This window comes from Pantherophis guttatus, chromosome 18 (genome assembly GCF_059756535.1).
Source record: "Pantherophis guttatus breed Tessera chromosome 18, ASM5975653v1, whole genome shotgun sequence".
Taxonomy (NCBI): Eukaryota; Metazoa; Chordata; class Lepidosauria; order Squamata; family Colubridae; genus Pantherophis; species Pantherophis guttatus.
This window is the reverse complement of record NC_142080.1, coordinates 1,223,693-1,250,000: the sequence shown is the minus strand read 5'-3', so window position 1 is coordinate 1,250,000 and position 26,308 is coordinate 1,223,693. Positions and strand designations below refer to the sequence as shown.

General features: G+C 47.7%; 2 protein-coding genes across 4 annotated transcripts in view; both read left to right on the top strand.

Annotated features, from left to right (window-relative positions):
* The window catches only part of RORC (RAR related orphan receptor C), a 41,242-nt gene extending 25,255 nt beyond the window's left edge, over positions 1-15,987 (top strand). For 2 of the 3 annotated variants that reach the window (XM_034435679.3, XM_060694263.2), the window contains exons 3-11: positions 6,727-6,812; positions 7,076-7,217; positions 7,873-8,370; positions 8,677-8,798; positions 9,196-9,328; positions 9,753-9,860; positions 10,780-10,890; positions 12,259-12,368; positions 14,221-15,987. In XM_034435679.3, the coding sequence (XP_034291570.1) occupies positions 6,727-6,812; positions 7,076-7,217; positions 7,873-8,370; positions 8,677-8,798; positions 9,196-9,328; positions 9,753-9,860; positions 10,780-10,890; positions 12,259-12,368; positions 14,221-14,388 (1,478 nt within the window). In that variant the 3' untranslated portion in view covers positions 14,389-15,987. Of the gene's footprint in view, positions 1-6,534; positions 6,813-7,075; positions 7,218-7,872; positions 8,371-8,676; positions 8,799-9,195; positions 9,329-9,752; positions 9,861-10,779; positions 10,891-12,258; positions 12,369-14,220 lie in introns of those variants that run through there. The other variant, XM_034435678.3, reaches the window with a different exon arrangement.
* Positions 15,988-17,301: 1,314 nt separating this feature from the next.
* On the top strand, positions 17,302-23,856 carry LINGO4 (leucine rich repeat and Ig domain containing 4). The gene is made up of 3 exons (XM_034435677.2): positions 17,302-17,423; positions 18,362-18,587; positions 21,623-23,856. The coding sequence occupies exon 3, from the start codon at positions 21,647-21,649 to the stop codon at positions 23,465-23,467; it is 1,821 nt and encodes a 606-aa protein (XP_034291568.2). The 5' UTR covers positions 17,302-17,423; positions 18,362-18,587; positions 21,623-21,646; the 3' UTR covers positions 23,468-23,856.
* Positions 23,857-26,308: the final 2,452 nt, after the last annotated feature.

The window sequence follows — 26,308 nt, the reverse complement described above, 5'->3', positions numbered from 1 at the left end:
GTGCTGAAATGAGCAAATTGACATTTGAAATCAGAGAAGAGGAAGATCAACAGTATTATATGATATGGGATTTATTTTATCAATGGCCAGATAATAAAACATGGAAATGAAATATGAAATAAATGTAATAATATAATACATGAAAAGGATTTTTATGGGACGAAAACGCCGTTGTTAAATAAACGACCAATGAGAATAATAATATAAAGATATGAGATTGATAATAGGAGAAATTATTTGAGAAATTTTGTCAGGCCCTGAAAACTTATTTATGTCGCCTAGCCGGGCTGGCTTGATCCCACAGTTTTGGTTAAATTTAATTTATTTTAATTGGGTTGTTTTAATTTGCGGCCAAAAATATTTAACTATTTTTAAACTGTTTTTAAATTTTGTATGTTCTGTTTTATTCTGGCTGCTCACCGCCCTGAGTCTTTGGAGAAGGGCGGTATACAAATTAAAACAAATAAATAAATAAAATAAAAATAAATAAATTAGAAAGTTAGTAAATGATGAATAGAGGATGACGCACAAAAGATTTGTAACCAACTGACACACGGTCTGCAATTGTAATGAATGATGGATATTTTATGTTTTGTTTAAAAATAAAAAAAAAATTGTTTAAAAAAAAAGAAGAAGAAAATGGGGGGTAGGAGAAGGATGGTTGGTGTTTGGATCTCAGCAATTTCAGCCGGATGGGGGTGACTCAACCCAGGAGTTGTTGGCAACAAAACCGAACTTCTCGACGATTGGCAAAGAGACCAATTGCGGTGATAAAATGAGTTTTGAGTTCTGATTGATGGCATCTGGTCTACAAGCGACTCAGCTCAGCCGAGCTTTTTAATACTTTTTTCTAACTATTATTATTATTATTATTATTATTATTATTATTATTATTATTATTATTATTATTATTATTATTATTATTTGGGATTAGTCCTTTGCAAATGGAGTCGTTTTGGGGCCTCGGTAGGAAATGAGTGATTGGGAGAAGCAGGGGAAGATCCCCAGCTGTCTCTTGCACTTGTGGTCCAGGTAGGGCAGAGATAATTTTAAATTTGTTCAGCCAAATTATTTAATTCGTTTTTATTTTATTTTAAATTTTTGTATTTATGTGTTTTATCTTGTGGCTGTTCACCGCCCTGAGTCCTTCGGGAGAAGGGCGGTATAGAAATTTAATAAAATAAAATAAATAAATAAATAATTCCCATGTTCTGAAGGACCCAGATCCGGGTCTTTGCAGAGTTGTCCAGAGGCTGACCCCATTCCCATGTTCTCTGTGTGACGGCAGAAAACGGGAGGTAGCGAAGACTTTGGACCTGTCTGTGGGCTTCCTCGGTGTTGTCTGAGCTGCGTGGTTTTCTTGTAGACGTTTCGTGACCCAATTAGGTAACATCGTCAGTGTTAGAAGCAGTGGTGACATTCAATTTTTTTTTTACTACCAGTTCTGTGGGCGTGGCTTGGTGGGTGTGGCAGGGGAAGGATACTGCAAAATCCCCATTCCCTTCCCACTCCAGGGGGAAGGATATTGCAAAATCTCCATCCCCACCTCACTCTGGGACCAGCCAGAGGTGGTATTTGCCGGTTCTCCGAATTGCTCAAAATTTCCGCTACGGGTTCGCCAGAACCTGCTGGATTTCACCCCTGGTTAGGAGGGTTTGTGAAGAAGGAGAAGAGGTGGCTGTGGGGTCCTCGGTTGTTTGCTTGTAGACATCTCATTACCAAGCTAGATGGCATCATCAATGCTGGAAGAAAGAGGATTTTGCAAAGTGGAGGAGGACTGTGGGGTCGGTGGTGCTCTCTGAGGTTGGCGGTTTTCTGGCAGACATTTTATTACCAAACTAGGTAACATCATCAGCGCTAGGCTTATTCAGCGCTGAGTATTGGTACTTTAGAACTGGTTGCTTGGCAGTGCCCGCCCAGCAAGGACGGCGGAGAGGTTTAGAAGCCTTCTGGGTGGGGTTGGCCCTCTGGATGGCCTGGGAGGCAGGGCGGGGCCACGAAACCAGAGAGGCAGAGAGGCCTAGGTAGGCGGACGGAGGCTTCTTCAGATCTTTATCGGCTTCAGCTGGCTTCGAATGGAAAGGAGGAAGGAGAGAAGGACAAGAGAGAGGGGGGAAGGGAAGGAAGGAAGGAAAGAAGGAAGGAAAGGAAGGAAGGAAGGAAGGAAGGATAAATAGTCTCTCTTTCCAAAGAAAGAGGAGAAGGAATGAAGAGAAGGATAAAAGGAAAGATGGAGGGAAGGAGGAAGGAAGGAGAAAAGGAAAGGGAAAAGGAAAGGGAAGGACGGAAATGCTCAGGAAAATAAAAATGAGTATCCCTTTGGAAACAGGCATATTCTCTGTGTGTGTGTGTGTGTGTGTGTGTGTGTGTCTGTGTGTCTCTTTCTCTCTTTTTCTCTCTCACTTTCTCTGTCTCTGTCTCTCTCTTTTTCTTTCTCTCTCTTTCTCCCTCACTCTGTCTCACTCTGTCTCTCTCTTTTTCTTTCTCTTTCTCCCTCACTCTGTCTCTCTCTGTCTCTCTTTTTCTTTCTCTCTTTCTCACTCACTCACTCTCTCTGTCTCTCTTTCTCTCTCTTTCTCACTCACTCACTCTCTCTGTGTCTCTCTCTGTCTCTCTTTCTCTCTCTCTCTCTCTCACTCACTCTCTCTCTCTGTCTCTCTGTGTTTGTGTTCAGGGTGTACAAAAAGGAAAGGCCCATTCAAACCATAAAAGCTACTGGGGCGGGGGGAATGTTCGGACAGCTTCCCAGGGCCTTTGTCTGGGCGTGATTTTGGGGGTCGGGGGTCCCAGAGTGGCCCCCTAGGAAGGTAGGAATCTGATCCGGAGCCCGGCTGCCAAATGAGCCAGCCGGGAAAGTGGAAGGCATGAATTCAGCTCCTGGAGTGGGTGGAGTGGCTGAGGCTATTTACAGGACTGGTTTCATTAGGAAAGTGGGAATTCTTGCACTTAATTGCCCAGGAGAAATTGGAGCATCTGGGAATGGAGATTGTGAATATTGTGTTCTGCATAGCATAGAGACTGAGCCTTCCTTCCCTTCCCTTCCCTTCCTCTCTCCTTTCCCTTCCTCCCTCCCTCCTCCTTCCTTCACTTCCTCTGCCTTCTTTCCTTCTTTCTTCTCTTCCTCCTTCTGTTCTTCCTTCCTCTTCTCCCTTCTTTTTTCTTTTTCCCTCCCTCCCTCCTCTTCCTTTCCTTCCCTCCCTTCTCTTCCTCCCTCTAATTCCTTCTATTCCCTTCTTCCTTCTCTTCCTCCTTCTCCACTTCCTTTCCTTTCTCTTCATCTCCTTCCTTCCTCCTCCACTCCATCCTTCCTCCTTCTCTTCCCCCTTCCTTCCTTCCTTGTTTCCCTTTCCCTTCCTTCCTTCCTTCCATCAATCATGTTAAAGAAGAAGCCGAAACTCCCTCCATAGAAAAGGACCATTGGCAACCTTGTGATGTCTCCCCATCACTCTCACGATGAAGCACCATCACGCCGGGTACCAGATTACGGCCCTTCTCCCCACCCCCATTTTTCTGTGCTTCTCACCCTGCCTCATCCTTGGCGTGAAAGTTGGGGGTCTCTTCCCCCCGCCCCCCAATGTTGCTTCTTCCAATCTTTGAGCCTGCCCTGTGTCTTATCGCCATCTTGGCAACCCGTCGGCTTTCCCTCCAGATCGGCTCATCCTTCAAAACCCGCCTCAGTTTTTTCATTCAGTTTCCTGCATTCTCCATTTTTCCTTCTCTTTGCAAGGGAAGAAGACCCCCGGAAGTGCCCTCAGTTATAACCAAGTTTGTTCATTCTTAAAAGTGGAGGGGGAGGGGAAGCACCTCCCCTGAGTTTTTCTTTTGTCAGCATCCGACAGAGCTGAGTAACTCATCCTTGGGGGCGGAGGAGTTGTGTACCCGTCTCTCAAAAGCTTGCGCAGCTCTTCGGTTTGATTCATGTGGGGAAAGTGTCAACGGATCTTCCTCCTTCTCCTCCTATTGTGGGCACCCCTGTGCCGTGGGGGTGGGAGGGGGGGAGAAGGGAAGGGGGTCGGGGAGGAGGGGGGCCTCCGACACAGGCGTTCCATCTCGAGTGCCGGTGCCGTTTGTCGAACGGTGTGGTTTGGGGGTTTTGTGCTCGCAAACAGGTGCAAAGGAGGCCACCGAGCAGCTCTCCGATTTTTGTTCAGAAAAAGGGAAGGTTGAAAGGCCCACCTTGAAAAACAACAACCCAAAATGGGGAGTGGGAGGGGTGGGAGGTTAGGTCTTCCTGGCCTGGGTTGACCTTCGACCGTCCCCTTGAACGAGAGGGAGTTTAGGCAGCATTTGGCAACCAGGAGCAAACATAACACCCCTGCGGGAACGTCTTGTCTGCAGGTAGTTGACCTCCAGCGAGAACCTCACTGTCACAGGGACTAGTGACATGACCCCACAATCGGGGCCACGAGAACCAAAGGATGTCCAAGCCAAAGATTCTCCTCTTCCTCCCCTTCTCCTTTTTCTCCTCCTCAACTTCCTTCTCCTCCTCCTCCTCCTCCTCCTCTCCACAAATCTCCCTCCCTTCTAGCACTGAGGATGTTCCCTAGCTGGTTCATCTGCAAGAAGGCCACCAAGCTCAGAGAGCACCAAGAACTCCACAATCCTCCTCCACTCCACAAACCCCCCTAGCCCTGATGATGTTCCCTAGCTGGTTCATAAAATGCCTGCAAGAAGGCCACCAAGCTCGGGGAGCACCAAGGACCCCTAAATTCCATTTCAGAACAGCAAAGAGGCAGAATTCCAAAGCCGTTGGTGCAGGAATACTACGCGTGTTTCCCCGAAAATAAGACCCTGTCTTATATTTTTTTTGAATCCTGAAATAAGCCCTTGGCCTTATTTTCGGGGAGGTCTTATTATTTTGGGGCGCATGGAGCAAGATGGGGTTCCTCTTGCTGTCTTACCTGATTTCCAGCTCTGCGTTTAAATATTTTCAGGGAGGGCTTATTTTGGGAGGCTTATTTTAGCTCATGCACTCAAAAGCCCAATTGGGCTTATTATCAGGGGAGGTCTTATTTTCGGGGAAAACAGGGTAACACTCTGTCATGCAAGGAAAAGGATTGAGGGGGCCACCCTGCGATGTCTGAGTAAGCCAGACTTGCCATCCTGGGTTAAAAGCCCCTTTTCGTGACCCCCGGGGGCCCAGAGTCCTCCCCCCCATCCCTCCCTTTCAAAACACAGACCCCTCTGAAATAAAACCACGTTGATGGCAGAGAACGAGTGTCGCTTGTCACAACTGGACCTGCCCTCCTCTTCCTCGTTGACAGCACCGACTCCGTAACCGGACGGGGAATCATGGGTGGAAAAAAAAAACACCAATTCCAGACCACGCTGTACTCTTCACTTTCCCACACACACCCCTCGTTTGTGTGTGTGTATGTGTGTGCATCGATTTCGATTTGCAGCACCCCGTTGACCTCAGGTTGAAAAGTCGAATTTACCGGCAGGACCAATTTTTTTTTTAATTTTTTTTTTTTTTTTTGGCTAAAAGTGAGAGTAACTTCTTACTGGCAGCTCCGTCAAGGAGGATCGACTGAGTAACTGAAAAGCTGACTCAACTCGGCTCCCCGAGGCTCGGCTTACCAGTATCGCCGTTTGAAGTCGAAGGGAAGAAAATATCTGGTCGTTGTGGTTTTGTGATGCCTTCTCTCTCTTGTCTTTCCGCTTGTTATTTTGTCATTACGGGGGGAGATCGGAGGGAGATAGCGGCGGGTGAGATGATGGGGATGGAAGATTGCGCACGTACGGTCGTCCTCGAGTTAACAACCATTCGTTTAGTGACCGGTGGCACCAAGGCACTGAAAAAAGTGCCTTCGGATCTGTGAGGTAGGCTCCTCGGTCTGTTTTCCAAAGAGCAGGCCGTACAGATCCAAGCCAAATGCCGGTGGATTTTCCACCCAGGTTCTCTACAGGTAGTCCTTGACTTATGACCACAATTGAGCCTAAAACTTTCCGTTGCTAAATGAGACGTGTTGAGTGCATTTTGCCCCATTTTATGACCTCGCTTGCCACAGTTGTTCAGCGAATCACCGCAGCGGTTATAGTTAGTAACACGGCTGTTAAGTGAATCTGGCTTCCCCGTTGACTTTGCTTGTCGGACGGTCGCAAAAGGGGATCGCGTGACCCCCAGGGACACTGCCAACGTCATAAGTATGAATCACTTGCCGAGCATCTGAATTTTGATCACAGGACCCTAGGGATGCTGCAACGGTCATAAGTGTGAAAATTGGTCATAAGTCACTTTTTTCAGTGTCGTAATTTCGAACGGTCGCTAAACGAACTGTTGTAACTCGGGGACTAGCTGTACTGCCCTTCTATCTTCCTGGCCTGGATTGTAGATCTGCTGCCTCCCTCCACAGCCTCTGTCTCAGATTTACACACAATTTTTGCTGGGATGCATGTCTTAGCAAGAGAAGGATGTTAGTTAAAAGGAGTGTTTGCCCCCAACTATTTTTTTTGGGTCTTGTGAAAGGCGCTAACAGCAATTGTGGGGTAAGGCTGCCCTCTGGTGGACTGTGGTGAGCACTGCAAGGTCTTTTGGCTAAGAGCTGGAGAACGGCTGTCTAATGTTGGTAGTTGACTTTCTCCAACAATTAGGAAAAAGGATCATCTGCAGATCCTGGTTTGATCCCTTCAGAACATGGCTTGTCTGTGTGCTGGTTCTCCCATCGCTTCACACGTGCTCCTCTTCCTTCTCCAACCTCTTCTTGTCTTCTTTTCCCCACACAGCCCAAATTGAAGTGATCCCCTGCAAGATCTGCGGAGACAAATCTTCCGGGATCCACTACGGGGTCATCACTTGTGAAGGATGCAAGGTGGGGAACGGTCTCCTCCATCGCTGGGATCTTGGGTGTTGCCAAAATTGTTCCTTCTTCCTTGCAGAAGATTCTCCTGGGTGGGAGTCAGGGAGGGAATACGGGGGTCAGGGAAGTAGATGCCCATAAATCTCTATTGAACCAATTTTGGCTCTCTTCACTAATGGACCACTGAGCTGTTGGACTTCACAAAGTTTTGTTGGCCACCAGTAAAGCTACTAAAGGTCCATCTTCTCAGTTCATCTTCTTGGCTTCCTCTCCAGGGCTTCTTCCGACGCAGCCAGCAAGGGAACGTGACCTATTCTTGTACTCGGCAACAAAACTGTCTGATCGACCGCACCAGTCGCAACCGCTGCCAACACTGTCGCCTGCAGAAATGTCTCAGCCTCGGCATGTCCCGTGACGGTAAGTCCCACGTTGAGAAGCACCTCAGGGAGGGTTCCTGTCGGGGAATTGCGCAGCTGGTGTCCGAACCAAGTTAGAGACGCTGAGACAAACTTGTAATTTGATGTAAATAAGCATATTTAACATCAGTCATATTGACAACAGAGAAGATAGTCAGGAACACACTAACATTCTGAGGTAAATTATGTGAGGTAAATCGCATGAGGTAAATCGCACAGCAATAAACAGAGCACACAGAAGAAAAAAGCGGGAAAAACAGAAACTCCCCTTTTACACCCACAGCAACCAATCATAGCGTAGATTGCCTCATGCAGGATCCCACACTCTCCCACCAATCAACCACAACTGTGTGTTCTAGGCCGTTTACTGTTCCAACTACTAAATTAAATATCTTAACAGTTCCCAAGTCTCATAAGTTTTTCCCGGATTTCTAAACACAACATCGTGCTCTCGGGTTTGGGGATGTTCCCTCTGTCCCTTGCCTCATTTTGGTGATGACACATTGCAAAATGGGACAAGGAGGAGAAAAGAACCAGGTTGGAGATGTTGAGGAGCTTCAAGTGACTACTGAATAAACTTAAATTGCTCATGTTTTAAGTGTCCTGCATCATTTTTATCTCTAGAAAACCGTCCCCTAATTTGTCTTCTCTTCCAGCGGTCAAATTTGGCCGGATGTCCAAGAAGCAACGAGACAGCCTCCACGCCGAAGTCCAGAAACAGCTGCAGCAGCAACAACATCAAGGCGGAGAGAGTTCCACCTTCTCCTTGGGCATGGCCAACGGTCAACTCAAGCTGGACCCTTCTCTAGATCTCCGAGAAGGCTCCCCTGCTCTCCTCACTGGACAGACCCGCTTTAGCCAGTCTCCGGATGAGACGGCGGCCTTGGCCTACTCTAATGGACTCCCCAAGGCGCAGAGCCTCCTGGGTGAAGGTCAGCAGGACCTCTTCAAGAAAGGGTATGGTCCTGGAGTCATCAAGGTAGAACCCAGGACCAGCGTCTATTACGCTATGGAGACGCAGGCGTCACCAGACCTCCTGTCCCTGAATGCCAGCAGAGTGGAACGGACAGCAGCTAGCGAGACCCTTGACTTCTATGCCAACCCGAGCTTCACCAGTTTCTTGGAGTGCCCGCGCCCTTCGCTGACGGAGATTGGTGAGTGAATGGAGGTTTTCAGAAAGGCTGGAAGAAAAAGCAGTGTTAAGTGGACGATGGGACTCTTCAGCAGAATAACAAAGAGTTGGAAGGGACCTTGGAGGTCTTCTAGTCCACCCCCTGCTCAGAATACAGAATAATCGAGTTGGAAGGGACCTTGGAGGTCCTCTAGTCCAAGACAAAACATGGGGTTTTGAGCCCACCTCTCAAAAATCAGGCTTAGGGAAAGCAACAGAAGACAAGGCAGCTTCTGTGGGGTTCCGATTGCAGATAGGCGGCCATCTTGTTGTCTTCCTCCTGCTGCAGAGCACTTGACCCAGAATGTCCTCAAGTCCTACCGGGAGACCTGTCAGCTCTGCTTGGAAGACCTCCAGTTGCTGAGGTGGGAGACCTTCACCCGAGAAGAAATTGGGAGCTACCAGAAGAAGGTAAGATGGGGTTCCACCTATTCTCCGAGAGAAAGACCCCATCTTAAAGTTCTGTTTAAGGAGGAGAACTGTGGGGTCCTTGGTGCTCTCTGAGCTGGGTTGTTTTCTTGCAGATGTTTCACTAAGACGTTAGATAGCAACATCAGCGGTAGAAGGGAGTGGGATTTACAAGGAGGAGGAGGAGGAGGAGGAGGAGGAGACATCTGTGGGGTACTTGGTGCTCTCTAAACTTGGCTGTTTTCTTATAGACATTTCATTACCCAACTAGGGAACGTCTTCAGTGCTCGTTCCTCTGAATCTTTACTCCCCTCTGTTTTCTCACAATCCACCCAAACTTCTTCATCATCATCTTCCCTCTCTTTCTCTCTCTCTCTCTCTCTCCCTCCCTCCCATTAAGACTATGGAGGAGATGTGGGAACGTTGCGCCTGCCGCATCACGGAAGCCATCCAGTACGTGGTGGAGTTCGCCAAGCGAATGGGGGGCTTCATGGACCTCTGCCAGAACGACCAGATCGTGCTTCTCAAAGCAGGTAAGGGGGGTGCGATGCCACAATCAGTTCCCAAAGGCTCTTTCTGGGTCCGGTTTCCACCACTGCCTTCGCAGTGGAGAGCAAACAGTACTTCCTTTTATGGTGTGATTTTAAGGGCCGCCTTGATGCCGGGTGGCTGAGATTCACACATTTTCTCTTTTTTTTTTCCTACGTCGTTGCGTTCGGCTTTGCTCGTAATGTTTTCGAAAAATTTTCGCCAACTAGAGAGCTTCTGATTGATTGGATTAGAAGTGCGAGAAAATTCCTAAAATTGTTCCCGCCCCAAAGACAGGGAGAGACCAGAACAGCCGTCAAAGGGTGTAGAATGTACCCATTTCGTTCTGAGCTGAGGAATTCGGCCAAAGTTTTTTCCCCAAAAAAGGAGGGATTGGCCGGGCTAATGTCATCTTCTCCCCACCTTCAGGTGCCATGGAGGTCGTTCTGGTGAGGATGTGCCGAGCCTTCAATTCTGAGAACCGGACGGTCTTCTTTGAGGGCAAATATGCTGGCCCAGAAGTCTTCAAATCTCTGGGTACGAGTGTCAGGATTCGGACCGATGCCCTGACTAAATCATGAGCCTCAAGCCAAACTTTAAAAGAAATCCAGTTATTTATTAGGAGCTTCATGTCGGCACGAACCAAGTGAGGCTAACTCTGACCTCACTTAATTCGTGCCTTGCTCTGACCCTGCTTACCCCCTCCCCCCCCAAGGTGTGTCATCGGTCACATTCCCCAATGAAGCAATTTCGCGGGTTGTAGAAGTCACTCCCTCCGGTTACTGTAGGTCACCCTGGAGATGACCTTGACGTTGCCGGCTGGAATGTGCTTTGTTTTGGCTGAAATTTAAGTTCCTCGATGCAGCTGCGAGGCTCGGTTTTCCCATCCCCCCTGCCTATGGCAACTTGAGAGCAGGTCAGGAATGCTTGGCGAGTTGACAACGAGAGCGTCCTACTACCTGGATCAAGAAGGACGGAATCCCCTGTAGGTTCAGGTTGGGGTCTAAAGTAAGGTGTAGAAGGGGGTCTTGCAAGACGTTTTGGTGGCCTGCTACTTGAGTGGGCTTGAGGAACATCAACTGGCAGCGAGAGGTGATTGCAACTCCAGGAGTTGGTTTCCAAGATACATCTAACTTCCCCATTAAATTGTTATATCCTTCCTCTTCCTCTTCCATGTGCTCACTTCTTCCTCTTCCTCCGGCTCTTCTCCTCCTGCTCTTCTTCCTCTTCTCTTTTTCCTTCTCTGTCTCTTCCTCTTCCTTCTCCTTGTCCTATCTTCCTTCTTTTCCTCCTCCTCCTCTTTCCTCCTCTGTCTCCTCTTCATTTTCCTCTCCTCCTTTTCTTCCTCTTCCTCCTCTTCTTCCTTCTCCTCTACCTCTTCTCCTACGTCTCTTTCTTTGTCTCCCCCTCCTCCTCTTTGGAGCGTGATTTGAACCACGAGTCTTCCTTTCTTCAGGTTGCAGCGAACTGATCAACTCCATCTTCGACTTCACACACAGCCTGTGTTCGCTCCACTTCTCCGAGAACGAGATTGCTCTTTTCACTGCCCTGGTGTTGATCAACGCAAGTAAGGACAACGCTTTTCTGGTTGTGGAGTTAAAATTTGGCCCTCTTGTTCTTTTGACTGCACTTCATTGCTGTGGGTTTGAGGAGGTTGTAGCTTTTTTTAGTCAAAGAGAAAACAAAATTTAGGGGGTGGGTTTTTTTTTTTGTTTTGTTTTTTTGCCTTTCCCCACACATTTGCCTCTCCAATTGTCTCATGTCTTCTTCACTCGTCTCAAAAAAAAGCAAAAAGATTTTACACAAGAACTGGAAATGGATGGTTGGTTTTGCCAGCTGATCCTATAACAATACGGTAAGTACAAAGCTGCAAACCCTCCATTTAAACCGTCTCTGAAGAACAGACGGATTAAAAGACTCGGCCGCCGCACCATCTTAATAATAGCAGGCCTGAGAAAAGTTTAAAAGATTTAATTAAACAGTCAAGACGTCGTTTAAAATCAAGCAGCTGCTCCAGGAAGGCCGTGACCGAATCCGGCCTCCCTGAAACTTCGGGTCTGTGGGCTCTGCGTGGTTTTTAAGATTTTTATTTGCACGGCTTTAAAGTGCCAATTGCTTCTCGGTCTTTTTTACGATCTGTAAGCCGAACTGTAGGGAGGCGGTGGCTCAGTGGCTAAGACGCTGAGCTTGTCGATCAGAAAGGTCGGCGGTTCGAATCCCTGCTGCGGCGTAACGGAGTGAGCTCCCGTGACTTGTCCCAGCTTCTACCAACCTAGCAGTTCGAAAGCACGTTTAAAAAAAATGCAAGTAGAAAAATAGGAACCACCTTTAGTGGGAAGGGAACAGCGTTCCGTGCGCCTTTGGCGTTGAGTCATGCTGGCCACGTGACCACGGAGACGTTTTCGGACAGCGCTGGCTCTTCGGCTTTGAAACGGAGATGAGCAACGCCCCCTAGAGTCGGGAACGACTAGCGCATATGTGCGAGGAGAACCTTTACCTTTAAGCCGCCCAGAGTCACCTTATCCAGAACACAAGCGGCCTATAAATTTAATAATTGCTTAACGCATTGTAAGCCGCTCTGAGTCTCCGGAGAAGGGCGGTGTCAGCATCTCAGCGCTGACATAGAAAAGGGAGGATGAAGCCTGAACTTTTGCCTGCTAAATCCCTTTGAAGATTCGGTCTCCTTGGAGATGAGGAGGGGGGAAACATTCCTGTGAACTGACGGGGAAAGGAATCAGGAGAGTGACTTGGAAGATAGCCAATGAGAAGCAGAGAATTGGGGATCGGAAAGGGAGGGATTGGGGGGGCAAAGGTCAGTATTGACCGCGAAGAGCCAGGATCCGGTTGCTGTGCTCGAATAAAGAGAAAATTTCCTTAAAAGATTGATTTTGCAAACGGACTGAGGCCCCAGCAGGTTTCTCTCTCCGTTTTGCAGATCGACCATGGCTGCAAGAGAAAAGCAAGGTGGCCTACTTACAAAACAACCTTGAAGTGGCCTTCAAACAGATGCTGCAGAAAAATCACCGGGAAGGCATTTTGGCCAAGGTGAGTATCTGCCGGGGCTTCGAACAGAGGAGGAAAAAATAGAGAAGGAACAGAGTTGGAAGGGACCTTGGAGGTCATCTAGTCCAACCCCCTGCTCAAATAGGAGACGCTGTATCAATTCGGACAAATGGCTTTCCAATATTTTCGTAAAAACCTCCAGTTATGAAGCACTTACAATTTCTGGTGGCAGGCTGTTCCACTGGTTAATTGTTCTCACTGAAATTTCTCCTTAGTTCTAGCTTGCTTCTCTCCCTGATTAGTTTCCGTCGGTTGTTTCTCGTCTTGCTTTCTGGTGCTTATCCAATTTGCTGGCAGGAACAGCCCGCACCCCAAAAGACAAGCTCAGGGACCAAATGGATCTTGACAGACTTGAACCCTGGGCCCTATCCAACAAAATGACATTTAACATAGAGAAAAGCAAGGCTTTACACCTAGGGAAGAAAAGTACAGATTAGGTGAAACCATAGCTCAAAAAGCAGTAACGAATCTCTCTAGGATAGGGATCAGCAACCTGCAGCTCTGGAGCCGCATGTGGCTCTTTCATACCTCTGTTGCAGCTCCCTGTCACCAGTCCGCACCACAGTTTTGAGAGGACCTTCTAGTTTTGGGGGGAAGCACGGCGCACCAGGAGGAGGCTCTATAGCAAGGGGCCGGACTTTCCACTCAGTTCCACAGTTGATAGGGCTTTCAGCTAGGACAGGTAGAGGAAAAAGGACGCCGCGCTAGGTGTTCTGTCCCCAACCACACGCACACACACCAACAGACGCTCAAGAGTTAAAGACCAAACCAGCCGGCAAAATCCTTTTCCTTATGATAACGGAACTTGGCAACAACCTAGTGGCTGCCTGCCAAGAGTTTATTATTTACGAAGAGGAGAGATAACTTCTCCCCACTCCTGGTACATCAAAAGAAACAGCTCAATAATTACGGAGTCAATCAAGTCCAGAGATAATCCAGCAAAGTCTATAGCAAAAAGTCCGGCAATGCAGAATGGCATGGAAGCTTTCAGCTTTGTTCGTCACAAGGTTTGACTGGCCACCACGCTCCCTTTTATATCCTGTGGGGTGTGGTCCAGTGACTCAGCCTAATCTCGGGCACGCCTTTTCTTCTGTTGCGTGCGCTTATCTCTGCGACGCTGGCGTGGATCCAGCCAAGACTCATTACCCTCATCACTGTCCATCTGTGGCTGCATGGACGTGCTTGGCCCCGGCCCTATCTCTTGCCCTTCGGCGGACACCGAAGGCATTGCCAGAGAGGAGGGTCCTGGAGAGGGAGGCCTTGCCAACTCCTCTTCCTCACTCTCAGAGTCTGCATCTGTCGATAGCCCAGACTCAGGCAACGGAGCCACAACACTAGGAGGAGACTGTATGGTGGGGGAAGCGGACTTCCAGTCAGCTCCATAATTGAAAGGGGGGCTTTCAGTTATGATCTTTGTGGCTCCCGGTGTTTTCTTTTCTGTGTGAAATGGGTCCAAATGGCTCTTTGAATGTTTAAAGTGGCCGACCCATGCTCTAGGACAAGCCGGCATGGCATGAATCTTACCCCAGATGGGTGTCAAACACCAGAGAAATCAGGAGATTCAGGCAATTCAAATGAGTGTAAAGATTCATTGCAAGCTTGAGTTCTCTACAAGAATCTGGCCAACTGACGGTTAAGGGAAAAGAGCGGGAGATAAGAAAGGCATTCAAGATGAGCTGGACTTAGATCTCTTGCGGGCACGCAGGGACTCGTGACTGATGGCGTGTTGGACCCCTCCCTCAGGCTCAGCCTCGTCATCTCCTACAATGGGGCACCTTCCAGGTGAGCCAGACCACGTGAGAGTATCTCATTCTCTCCCACTTTCTCTTTCTAGTTGCCACCCAAAGGAAAGTTGCGAAGTCTCTGTTCCCAGCATGTGGAGAAGCTCCGTTCCTTTCGCCAGATGTACCCCATGGTCGTCCACGCGGTTTTCCCCCCGCTGTACAAAGAGCTCTTCAGTTCAGACTCTGACCCACTGACCCAGGGGCCCACAGGGGAATAACCCCCTCCCCACAAGCTGAGGACAGATCAGGCGTCTCCTCCCGTTAATGCTGGAAGCCAGACGCAAAACGAAGAATCGGATCGAGGGAAGCCGTCAACAAGAGGGCGGGCAGGACAAGGAGTTGGTGACCGCTCGTCTGTCCTCATTTTGGGGATGTTCCCGCTTCATCCTGGAAGAGAAACAGGCCAGGGTCACCTATCCCCTCCCCCCTCGGAGGGATCCCTCAAAATGCTCCAGTTTACATTTAAGGGTTTACCTGCCACGGAGGCAAGAAGCAATAAAGGGGGGATTATGTGACACAAACAAATCCACCGTGATACAGTTTCGTGGGAAGGCAACATCGGACGTCGCTGCCAGCTCAGGCAACAGCCCCCCCCCATCAAAAAAATACCTCATTTGTGCTGTTTAACGGCAAGAGACTCAGCCAAGTTCAGAAGAAATTTCTTTATGTATGCATCTATAGAGAGATGGACAGAGGCGGTTCTCTAAGATAGATTTTATTTTTCTGCTAAATTCTGTATTTGATAACAAAGGAATCCCTATCTGTTGTTTTTTTTTGCCCCCCTTTCTTTCTCTTTGCACTGTCACTTCGCCAGCTGGCCTCAACTTCTGCTCTTGTGCAAAAGTGTGTTTTTGTCAGGATACATCTCAGCACCTTAGACCTTAGGTTTTGGAAAAGCTAGTTTTCCACCTGCCCCGACATAAAATGACAACAATATGTGAGTTTTATCTGCAGGATCTGTTCGAATCTCAGGGTGTCTTTAAAATATCTGTATTTCTTTGGAAGATATATTTTGGAGGTCAATTTTAGGAAGTTTTCATCGGGGGGACAGAAAGGGGGTGGGGGAAATGGATCTGTCATGGAGAAGTCGGGACTAAGCCACCAATCCTTGCCAGTTTAGCAGTCTAGCATTCCGACTGGCATTGGGTTGGTGCGGAGGTGGGATTCACTTACCTTCCCTCCCGGTTCGCAAATGTGAGCACACGTGCCACGTCTACGCAATGCGCACGGCCTTCCGCACATGCTCAGTCACGCATTACATTACATTACATCCGGGTGGGCGGAGCCTCCTGCAGTCGCCGCTACCAGTTCGTGCAATTTGGACAGAACCGGCTGTATCCCACCACTGGGTTGGTGGCTTTGGCCCAACTTTTCTGCTAAAACCTGCACCGTGTGGGTATTGATAGGACGATAATCCTGGACAAACCGCAAGACCATCCGTGTCGGTCTGACATTTTAAATCCTTGCAAATGGTTCGGCTTGCAAGAATAAATTTAAGATGCTCTTAGCTTTCCCGTCAAGAGCTGTCCAGGTGACGCCACTCGCCATTTGCACAGAAAAATCCACTACGTTGCATCGGATGTACGTGTGGACCTAACTCAAGCCCTTTTCCTATTCTCCTCTTTTCCTTGGGTTTAAAAAAAAAAAAATGGTGAAATATTTAAAGAACAGGGGAGGGGAGGGGAAGCTGTGTAAATACCGGCTGAAAAAGTTTTATTTTTTTTTAAGCTAAGTGTAGAGAAGTTGGTCTTTCAGAAAGCGTGCGCTGGAAACCGTTTAGTCTCCTTTTTAATTTAATTAAATCACGGTGCATACTGGTACGATGGTTGGGTTTTATTTGCTTGATGCTGACTCTCTTTATTTTTGTTATTGCTATTATACTTGTTTGCCGGGGGGGGGGGGGAGGGTTCAGGTGGAAAGGTAACCTCTGAGCATTTGAAAGGCAACTGATCAAATCCGCATAAGGTTAATTCCAATTTTTTTGATCTATGGTTCTGGCAAACTTTCATTTAATTATTCTGATGTCTGTTTGTGAGCTTTGGATTAAGTTGCTGAGACGGTCAGAATTCAGTGGCCGCCTTGACATCGCTAGAAATTAAATTTCAGAAATGGACACTTCTTGTCTGTAAGGGACCTGCAAGATTAAATGTGCGATGATTGGGAAAATAAAGTATTGGGGGGGGGGAACCACACACACACACACACCTTGAAGCCCCCAGACCTGAATGAAGTGGGAAGATGGTACAAAACAGTTGGAGAAATGGGAGTTAGACCTGGATTAGAACAAAACATCTTAACAGATTTATTTGATATCACAGTGGTTACATACCGGTCCCTAATATTTCCATAAATGATTTCCAAAAACTTCGGGTGGCCTAGCAAGCTGAGAATTTTGCAAGTACAGAATAGCAGGGCATTTAGAGGTTAAATGGAGCCTCCCTGTACAGGGGCAGAGTATCTGTTAAATGCCAGGAGGTGGAATCGAGCACCGGATGTTGGTTTCCCGTCCTAAAACATGACCCAAAAATAAAAGAGTCTTTCTAAGCACTGATATATGTGTGCCATGGATAAATAGCATCATTTCTGCCTGATTCCCTATACGGGCAGTCCTTGATTTACGACAGTTCATTTAACGACCGAAGTTACAACGGCACTGAAAAAAATGACTGACAACCCATTTTTTCACACTTACATCCATGGTTAAGAATCTGAGATCATTTGCTGATGACATGCACAGGCCTAATAAAACAAAATTTACCTGCCTCTTGATGGTTTACAGCCTGCAAACCCTTCGCCCCTCGGTAAGGGAAACCGTGGCCGTCACCAGCTCTTTTTTTTCCCAGGGGATTTTGTTTGTTTTTTTTTAAAAAAAATGGGGCTCAATCGGGGGGGCTTCCCAGCGTGAGAAGCCCACCCACCCTAAGTTGGAAACGGGAGAGGGGCCGAGTTTGATCTTGGACTCGCGAGCCAATGGATAAATTTCAATTTTCGTTGGGTTGCTGGAATGAAAATCGGCGGCAGCTGCAGTTTGTGAGAATTGTGTGAGTGTGTTTGAGTGAGTGTGTTGTCGTCCTGCTTTGCCGCTTTGTGTGCCGAGCAGCAGTAAAAAAAAAACAACAAAAAAAAAAAAACTCAGGAAGAAAAATGACAGAAAGTCGGGAAGGGAATGTTCTCAAGGCAGGGCTGACGGCCACAGAGGAGAGAGGACGGAGGGACGGGAGACGGACTCTTAAAGCGGTGGGAGCATCCCCAGGTAAGCCATTTCTGAGCTCTTTTTGAAGGTATTTGCAGGGGAGGCACCTGCCTCGTGCAACTTTCTTCTCTTTGGAAGGAGAAAGTGGTGAAACATGTATTTTTTATTTTGTTCGGGGAAGGCACGAGGGGGGGCGTAACTGAAAGCGTTGCAAAATCGCTCTTAATATTAAAAGAATAACAGAAGAGTTATTCTGGAAGGGACCTTGGAGGTCTTCTAGTCCAACCCCCTGCTTAGGCAGGAAACCCTCCACCACTTCAGACAAATGGTTGTCCAACGTCACCTTAAAAACTTCCAGGGTTGGCATTGAGAGGCCAGCTTAGCGTGTGAACGTAACCCAATCGGCGTCTGGCCATGCTGAAGTCCCAGGTTCGAATCCAGAAACGGGGGGGTGGGGGGGAAAGACCTGCCGGAAAGTCGAAGGAAGGCTGGGTCAATGAAGGAAGCTCGTCTTTTGCTTAGCTGGGATCAGTGATGGGATTGCAAGGAATTTAACAACCGATTCTCTGCCCTAATGATTTCTTCCAACAACCACTATGCCAAACTGCTCAGAAAGTTAACAGCCGGTTCTCCCGAAGTGGTGCGAACCGGATGAATCCCATCCACTGGCTGGGATGTGTAGAATCGAGGTTTCCCCGTTGCAACTCTGTGTGATGGCAGCTTGGAAGATAAAAGGAAGCTTTAGCCCCATTTCCTTGTGTGGGTGCTAATGTAAACACACAAAACACGTACCTTTTTTTTCCCACCTTCCTTTTTTAAAGAAACTATCCAGAGCAATGATTTCAGCCCACGGTTATCGCCGCGTTCAAGGTGCCGAGAGATGTTCTCCGCTCGATCAGAAATAAAAAATAAGCTGCTTTTGAAGAGTCAGAATAGAAAATCTGGCAGGGGGAGACTCTTAAAATATAATCTTATTTTTTTCTTTTTTTTAAATATAGGTTTATGGAGGAGTTTTTGGGGAAGACGCAGCACTGAGCTTTTGTTCCCATCTGGCGTTTCTCTGCCCCAGATATTTGTGGGTTGTGTCAGTCCCCACATCCAGAGGGAAGATTTTTGACAAGGGACTTACAGGCCACCCCCTATAAGGGGCCCATTTTTTTTTATATACCGGAGTTTATGAAGCTTTGAAATTTGGAGTTTTCCAGCCATAAAAAAACCAGCAAGGTAGGTTAAAATATCTGGGTAAAATGTTCCGGAGGGTGGAAGTTCAACCAGGTTCAAATCCAACAGGTTTACAAACGGCAGGGATTTGTCATAACAAGCAGATGCCCGCAGGATTCGATGCGGTGTCTTTGTGAGTTAAGTGGAGCGGCTTTTTAAATCTGGGCTCCTCAATGAGGACTAGACGCTTGCGCTGACCTGGAGCGTAAGGGATTCTCCTTCCAGGATAAAACCCAGGTGCGTCTTCGGAGGAAAAGTGAAGAGGGGGGTTGATTCTCGATGCATCTCTGTTTTTTATTTCCGTATAGAGAAAGGGGGAAATTCTGATTTTTGTTTTCCCCTCTTTGTAAATCTGTGATGGCAGGACTTTGGGGCCAAAGTAAATCTTCCATTTAAGCTTCGTGGGTTTTTTTATTATTATTATTATTATTTTCTTCTCTTGCTGCCTCTCCTTGGCCCACTTTGCCTGCATTGGGTTAATTAAATGTTCCCATTAAGATGCAAATTCCGAGCCAGAGGCTCTGCGGGAGCGATCGCTTCCCTCCATCCGCCCGCTGAAAATGTGCGAGGTGCCAATTTTGCATCACATTTTGTTCTCCGTAAAAGGATGAGGACCAAACAGGGCTGTGAAGAAGAAAGAACAATTGCAAATTCTTCTCCAAAACCTTTGAGGTTATTTTTTTTTTCACCCATCTATGCTTCCCTTAAAAATTTATTTTTCCTTCCCCCACAAAGCATCTTTCTTTCCTACTTCTTGGAAAAACTGGGATCCCCCCCCTCAAATTTGCTACCTAGCATCTCCGGGATCTTCCCAGAGTGCCATTGGGCCTCCCAGAGTCCATCTATCGCACCCCCGACATCTCAAACCCTTGTGCTTAACTAGAACAAACTTGGAGAGCTTTAGCAAGCGAGCCGTTTCACGTTCCTGCCCTTAAATTTTGGCAATTTAAAAAAAAAAAAATCCAGCTTCTTTAGCAGGCCTCTGAAAGCTTTCCCGAATCTTTTTATAAGCGCACTAAGCACAATAGGATAAAATGGGGGCTGCGTTATTGTTAGGATTTGTGGTTTCGAAGTGGTGGGGAGGGAGGGAGGGAGTGGCTCGCTTCGGCTGGCCAAAATTAATCCAGAAATGTTCTCATCTTGAAATTACCTGAAAGTAGGACAAGAAGAAGTAGTAAATGGTTGGAAAGTTATCAAGGAGAGAAGCAACCTGGAATTAAGGAGGATCTTCCTGACGGTGAGAACAATTAATCAAGTAGAATTTAAAAACCTTGCCTTTGGAAGATGTTTATTTATTTATTGATTTGATTTGATTTATATGCCGCCCTTCTCCGGAGACTCAGGGCGGCTTACAATGCGTTAAGCAATAGCCTTCATCCTTTTGTATATTTATACAAAGTTCACCTTATTGCCCCCACAAACTGGGTCCTCATTTCACCTACCTTAGAAAGGATGGAAGGCTGAGTCAACCTTGAGCCTGGCGAGATTCGAACCTGCAGTAATTGCAGGCAGCTGGTCTTAATAACAGGGTGCTTTAGACCACTGTACTACCAAGGCTGTGTGGGGGCTTCGTCACTGGAGGTTTTTAAGAAGAGACTGGACAACACTTTGGGGACATGGCCGTGCTGAAGATCCCCAAGCCCCCTAGATGTTGCCTTCTGGCACGAACGTCCAACCTCTCCTGACCTCTCCTGACCCCTCTTTCTCCATCATCTCCTGCCCCCCTGGGCTGCCCCGTAGCCTCTGTGTTCTTGGCCTCTTCGTCTCTTGTTTTGCTACGGACGTCTGCCTCTGTTTTAATGCACCGGTGGGAAATTTGCCAAGGAGCTACTTAAAAGAAATTGCATCGTGGTGGCTGGGTGGAATACGGGAGCTTTCTCTGAGATGCCCTCTTGAGCATGGATGGGCGATAGAAGCCCAGGGTTATCAGAGGCATTCTTGCTTTTTATTCCGGAGTTCACGGTGGAGGGTACGTACGCAGCGGTGGGCTTCAAAAATTTTAGCAAGGGGTTCTTTGCCCGGTTGCTGGGTGGGCATCGGTGGTGGGTTGCCCCCGGTTCAGACCGGTTCGCAAGAACCGGTAGTAAAACTGTCGAGAGGCCCCGGATGTCGTCATCAGCAATCTGCGCGTGTGCCGAAGCAAAGGCGCATGCACCAGCGATCCCGTTGCGAACCGGTAGTAAAGGTAAGTAGAAACCACCCCTGGTGGGCGTGGCCTAGTTGGCTTCCTGCACCATGGCAGGGAGGGGGGCGTTTTTGCCCTCCCCGGGCTCCGGAGGCTTTTCTCGAGCCTCCGGGAGGGCAAAAACGGCCTCCCCAGGCTCCAGAGGTCCTCTGGAGGTCGGAAACGGGCCTGTTTCCGGCCTTCCCAAACTCTCAGTAGGTCCATTTTTCGATCTCCCTGAGCGTCTGCACGGGCCCTGCACGTACCTGCATCCAAAACGGACTGCGTGGAGACTCCTGGCCAGCCAGGAGCGGGATTTGGGGGTTCTCCGAACTGCACAGAATCTTAGCTAAAGGTTCTCCCGAACCCCCAGCAGCCCAGCCCTGTATGTATGCGTTCCATCATTAAGAATAGAGCTGGAAGGGGCTTCGAAGGTCTTCTAGTCCAACTCCCTGATCAAGCAGGAGACCCTAGACCATTCCAGACAAGTGGCTGTCCAATCTTTCCTTTAAAAGTGTTTTGAGCATCCAGAACTTCTGGTGGCAAGCAGTTCCACCGGTGAATTGTCCTCACTGTTAGGAAGTTTCTCCTTAATTCCAGGTGGCTTCTCTCCTGGATTAGTTTCCATCTGGTGTTTCCTGTCCTGCCTTCAGGAGCTTTGGAGAATAGGTGGACACCACCCCCCTTCTTAAGACCCCAAAAGTTTCTCAGATGTGGCTTACTTAGGTAAGAAAACTCAAGATGGGGGGGAAAAAATCCATCTTGAACTGCAAATGTTCCTTTCCAGATGTTCAAAATCCAGCTTCAGTATGTTAGGTCTTCTTCTTCCTGTTTCTTGATGCCTTCTAATTGTTGGTGCCTTTGTGTTGTTTAGCTGTTGTTTCAGGAAGTTCTCGAGATGTTGAGCAGGACCTCTGCGCCGGATCTGCCATCCTCTTGGTTCCAAATCTTTCTGGGGATGATCTTCTTGGTGGGATCTGGACAGAGCTGCTCTTTCAGGTGCAAATGTTTGGTTCAGGAGAAAGTTGTCTTCTGCAACAGCCGTAATCTGACCATTGTGCCCATCAAGATCCCCCCGGATTCAGAATTCTTGGACTTAAGCCAAAACAGCCTTCGTACCCTACATCAGGGCATGTTCTCCCGTCTCCAAGCCCTAAAAGAGCTGGATCTCAGCTACAACATCATCTCCAACATTGAACAGGGGGCCTTCAACGGCCTTCAGAAGATCATGACCCTCCGACTAGCGGGCAACAAGTTGAAGATGGTCCCAGATGGGGTCTTCACAGGGCTGCCCAACCTCTCCGTTCTTGACCTGAGGGGCAACAAGATCCTCGTCTTCTTGGATCACACGTTCAAAGACCTCTTCAGTCTTGGGAGCCTGGACATAAGGGACAATCCTCTGGTCTTGATTTCAGGTCAGGCTTTCCAAGGCCTCCAACATCTGAGGAGGTTCACTCTGCAAAAATGCAACTTCACCAGCCTGCCAACCGAGGCCCTGTCCCACCTTCACCATCTGGTGGAGCTTCATCTCCATGTTCTCAACCTCAGAGTCCTCCACAACTATTCCTTTCGGAAACTCCATCAGTTGAAAATTCTGGAGATCAACCAGTGGCCTTTCTTGAAAATTCTGGAGCCCCAAAGTCTTTCTGGCCTCAACCTCACTTCTTTGTACATCGTCAGATGCAACCTCCATGATGTTCCTTATAGGGCCATCAAGCACCTGGCCCATCTCCATCTCCTTGACCTCTCTTACAATCCCATCTCAATGATCCGTGGAAGGAAGTTGCTGGATCTCTCCCGCCTCCGAGAGTTCCACCTTACGGGTGGCCGACTGGCCACGATCCAAGCCAATGCGTTTGAAGGCCTTGTCCATTTCCGTCTCCTCAACGTCTCAGCCAACCATCTGCAGACCCTTGAAGAAAGGGTCTTCCACTCGGTGGGGAACCTAGAAGTCCTTCGGCTGGACCAAAACCCCTTGGCCTGTGACTGTCGCCTCCTTTGGATCTTGAAGAGACGACAGAGGTTGAACTTTGAGGCTCAGCTGCCCATCTGCGCCACCAGCTCAGAAGAAGGAGGAGAGAAGGTCTTCCATGACTTCTCCAGTGCTCTGGCACACCACTTCACCTGTCGGAAGTCTACGATTGAGAAGAAGACCTTCCAGAAAGTGGTCGTTCACGAAGGGGAGGAGGCCAACTTGACTTGTAGCGGTGATGGAGATCCACCACCCAGTATTTCTTGGGTGAACCCTCAAAACGTCACCTTAGACTCAACCGGCAAAGGCCGGTCAACCGTCCTTCCTGATGGGACTCTTAAGATTCTTTACGCCCTGCTTGAAGACAGTGGACTCTACCATTGTGTTGCGAGCAACGCGGCCGGCAATGATTCTATGATAGCTTCTCTTCAGGTTCTTGTTCCTCTGTTCAACCAGTCCCTGGTCTGGAAGGACTTCGGTCTGCGCAATAAAACGATGATCTCCTCCATCTTCTTCCTCCACGCCAGCATCTGGCTGGGCATCTTGACCATCGGGATTGTCCCTTTTCTCTGCTCCGTCCTCATCTGCTTCACCTTCATTTTCCTCTACAGCAGAGGCCGAGGGAATGTCACTCACCAGGTGATTCACGCCGAGACCCATCTTTCCCGAGGTTACAAGGCCATCGTGGGTCAACGAAGACCCTCTCCCAAAAAGCCACAAAGAACCTCACCCAAAAAGCCGAGATGAACTCTTGAGGTGGCAGCTCTTCAAGTTCATTCTTCTCCACCAAGAGGTTCAAGCAGATAAATCGAGGGGGGGGGCTGGCTGTTTGAGAATTGCAATCATGTCTTTGGTTCACCCCAATATGCCATCTTTCTCTCACCTGGAGTCACAGCTAGGATATATATATTAAAAACTAGCAACGGATTGAGTGACATCTCCCTTGCCATATTTTTTTTTAAAAAAAAACTTAACTGCTCATCAAACTTTTTTTTCCAAGGAAATGACGAATAGAGAAATAATTCTGTAATTACAGGAAAAGAAGATATGAATTCAGATGTAACCAAAATTCAGGGACTTTTGTCAACTCAGCCTGTTTATTAATAAATACATGCCATTCTTTCTTGCACCTGAAACATCTAGTGGGTGGTGGTGGTATTATTATTATTATTATTATTATTATTATTATTATTATTATTATTATTATTATTATTATTATTATTATTATTATTATTATTATTCCAGGTTGCAGCCTGGAAACTTCCATCTAATTGCATTAATCTGAGCAATTCTATTTATTTTTTTTCTCCAAGTCTGTACAGAGCAGAATCCACTCTCTGTAAGAACAATCGGGCAGTTTTAGAGCAGTTGGAAGTTTGTAGAAGTTTCTTTTTCATTGAAAAAAAATCTAAAAGGTATGCTGGCTGGGAGATTCTAGGAGTTGAAGTCCACACCTGCTAATTGGGGGGTTCTGGGAGTTGAAGTCCATGCATCTGGCTGGGGAACCGAACTGCAGGGGCTCACTTAACAACGGTGGCAACAAAGGTCGTAAAACGGGGCATTAAGAAATGCCTCGCTTAAGAACAGAATGTTTGAGGCTCAATGGTCGTAAGTCTACCTGTATTAGGGAACTGAAGTGCGCCCCATTTTAAAGGAACGCGGTCGTCTTATTGGTGGTCCTTGCTTTTCCTGGAAATTTCGGCACGGAAGTGGGTTTGAATCAGTGGTGAAATGCAAAATTTTTTACAATTGATTCTGTGGGCGTGGCTTGGTGGGCGTGGAAGAGGAAGGATACTGCAAAATCCCCATTCCCTCCCCACTCCAAGGGAAGGATATTGCAAAATCCCCATTCCCTCCCCACTCCAAGGGAAGGATCCTGCAAAATCCCCATTCCCTCCCTAACCCTTGGGGAAGGATACTGCATAATCCCCATTCCCTCCCCACTCCAGGGGAAGGATCCTGCAAAATCCCCATTCCCTCCCCACTCCTGGGGCCAGCCAGAGGTGCTAATTGCCGATTCTCTGAACTACTCAAAATTTCCGCTACCAGTTCTCCAGAACCTGCTGGATTTCACCCCTGATTTGAATTCTCCCAGGCCAAGGAAGGGAAATTTGAGGAAGGAAAAGGCCGATCTTGCAAACGTTAAATTGCCGGCTGAGAAAATGATGCTTGGTTTGCATCCTTGGTGAAGCCGAGGAAGAGCTTATGAAGATGGCTGCCATTGCGAGGTTCAGCGTTCATTCCAGCCAGCAGAAAATTGGAGAATTGGGTGGGTGGGCTACCATGATGACGTTCAGGAGGAGGAACAAGGGATTCTCGAATCGCTGCCCGGCTTCCAAAACCTCTCCGTCCTGGAGAAAGGCAAGGGGCTTTCGCCTGAGAACAAGGATGACGCAGCAAGAGGGAACGTTATTGATCGAGCCAGCGAGCGGTTTATTTTGGCTGAAAGCCCCCCCAGGAGATGGCGAAGCAGAAAGGATGAATTTCAGCCTGGGGTCTCCCATAAGTGCTCTGCAGGAGGAGAGGAAGACGGGAAGGGAATTGGAAAAGAGGGAGGGAGGGAGGGGGGAAGGAAGGAAATTGAAAAGGGAAGGGAGGAAGGAGAGAAAGGGAAGAAAGGATGAAGGATAGAGAAGGAAGGAAAAGAAAAAAGAGGAAAGGAAAGAAACGAAAGGAAAGCAGAGGGAGGAGGGAAGGAAATTGAAAAAGAAAGGGAAAGGAGGAAGGAAAATGGGAAGAAAGGAAAGGATAAAGGATACAGTAGGAAGAAAGAAAGGAAGGAAGGAAAAGAAAAAAGCAGAGGGAGGGAAAGAAGGGAAGAAAATTGGAGGAAGGAAGAATTTCAAAAAAGAAAGGGAAGGGAGGAAGGAAGGAAAAAGGGAAGAATAGAGTAGGAGGAAAGCAGAGGAAGAAAAGAAGGGAAAGAAAAAAGCAGAGGAAAGGAAAGAAACGGAAGAAAAGCAGAGGAAGGAAGGAAATTGAAAAAGAAAGGGAAAGGAGGAAGGAAAGAAAGAAAGGATAAAGGACAGTAGAAAGAAAGCAGAGGAAGAAAGGAAGGAAAAAGGAAAGGAAAAATGAGGGAAGAAAAGCAGTGGAAGGAACAAGGCGGGAAGGAAGGGAAAGAAGGAAGGAAGGAAGGAGCAGAAGGGAAAGGAGGAAGAAAGGAAGGAACAGAAGGCAAGGAAGGAAGGTCCCTCTCTGAAAATCTGGCCATATCTCAAATTCCCAACATGTTTCATTTAGTGTCCAATGCAGTCCCTGTTCAACTCACTCCCCACCACCTCCCAGACGTCATAATAATAATAATAGTTTAAAATCCTGCATCTTTTCCATCTTTTCCCTCTCTGCTTGCAATTCCCCCGCAGGGGCTGCATGGCTAATGACTTCCCCCACCCCTTCCATATTTCATTTCTTCTTGCAAAGGTTTTCGGTCCCGTTTTTTCTGTTGTCATCCTTTCCCTGCTGCCTGCAAATCTCTCTTTCAGTGACAGCATCTCTGTTTTTTTTCTCTGCTCTTCTCCGCCGGCCGCTTGAGGGAGCCGGTTCTTGATGGATCCTCATTTCTTTCTTTCTTTTTTTCTTTCTTTT

What these genes read in the sequence shown, in the direction of transcription:
- LINGO4 (XM_034435677.2), top strand. Translation starts at nt 21,647, where the DNA reads ATGTTGAGCAGGACCTCTGCGCCGGATCTGCCATCCTCTTGGTTCCAA.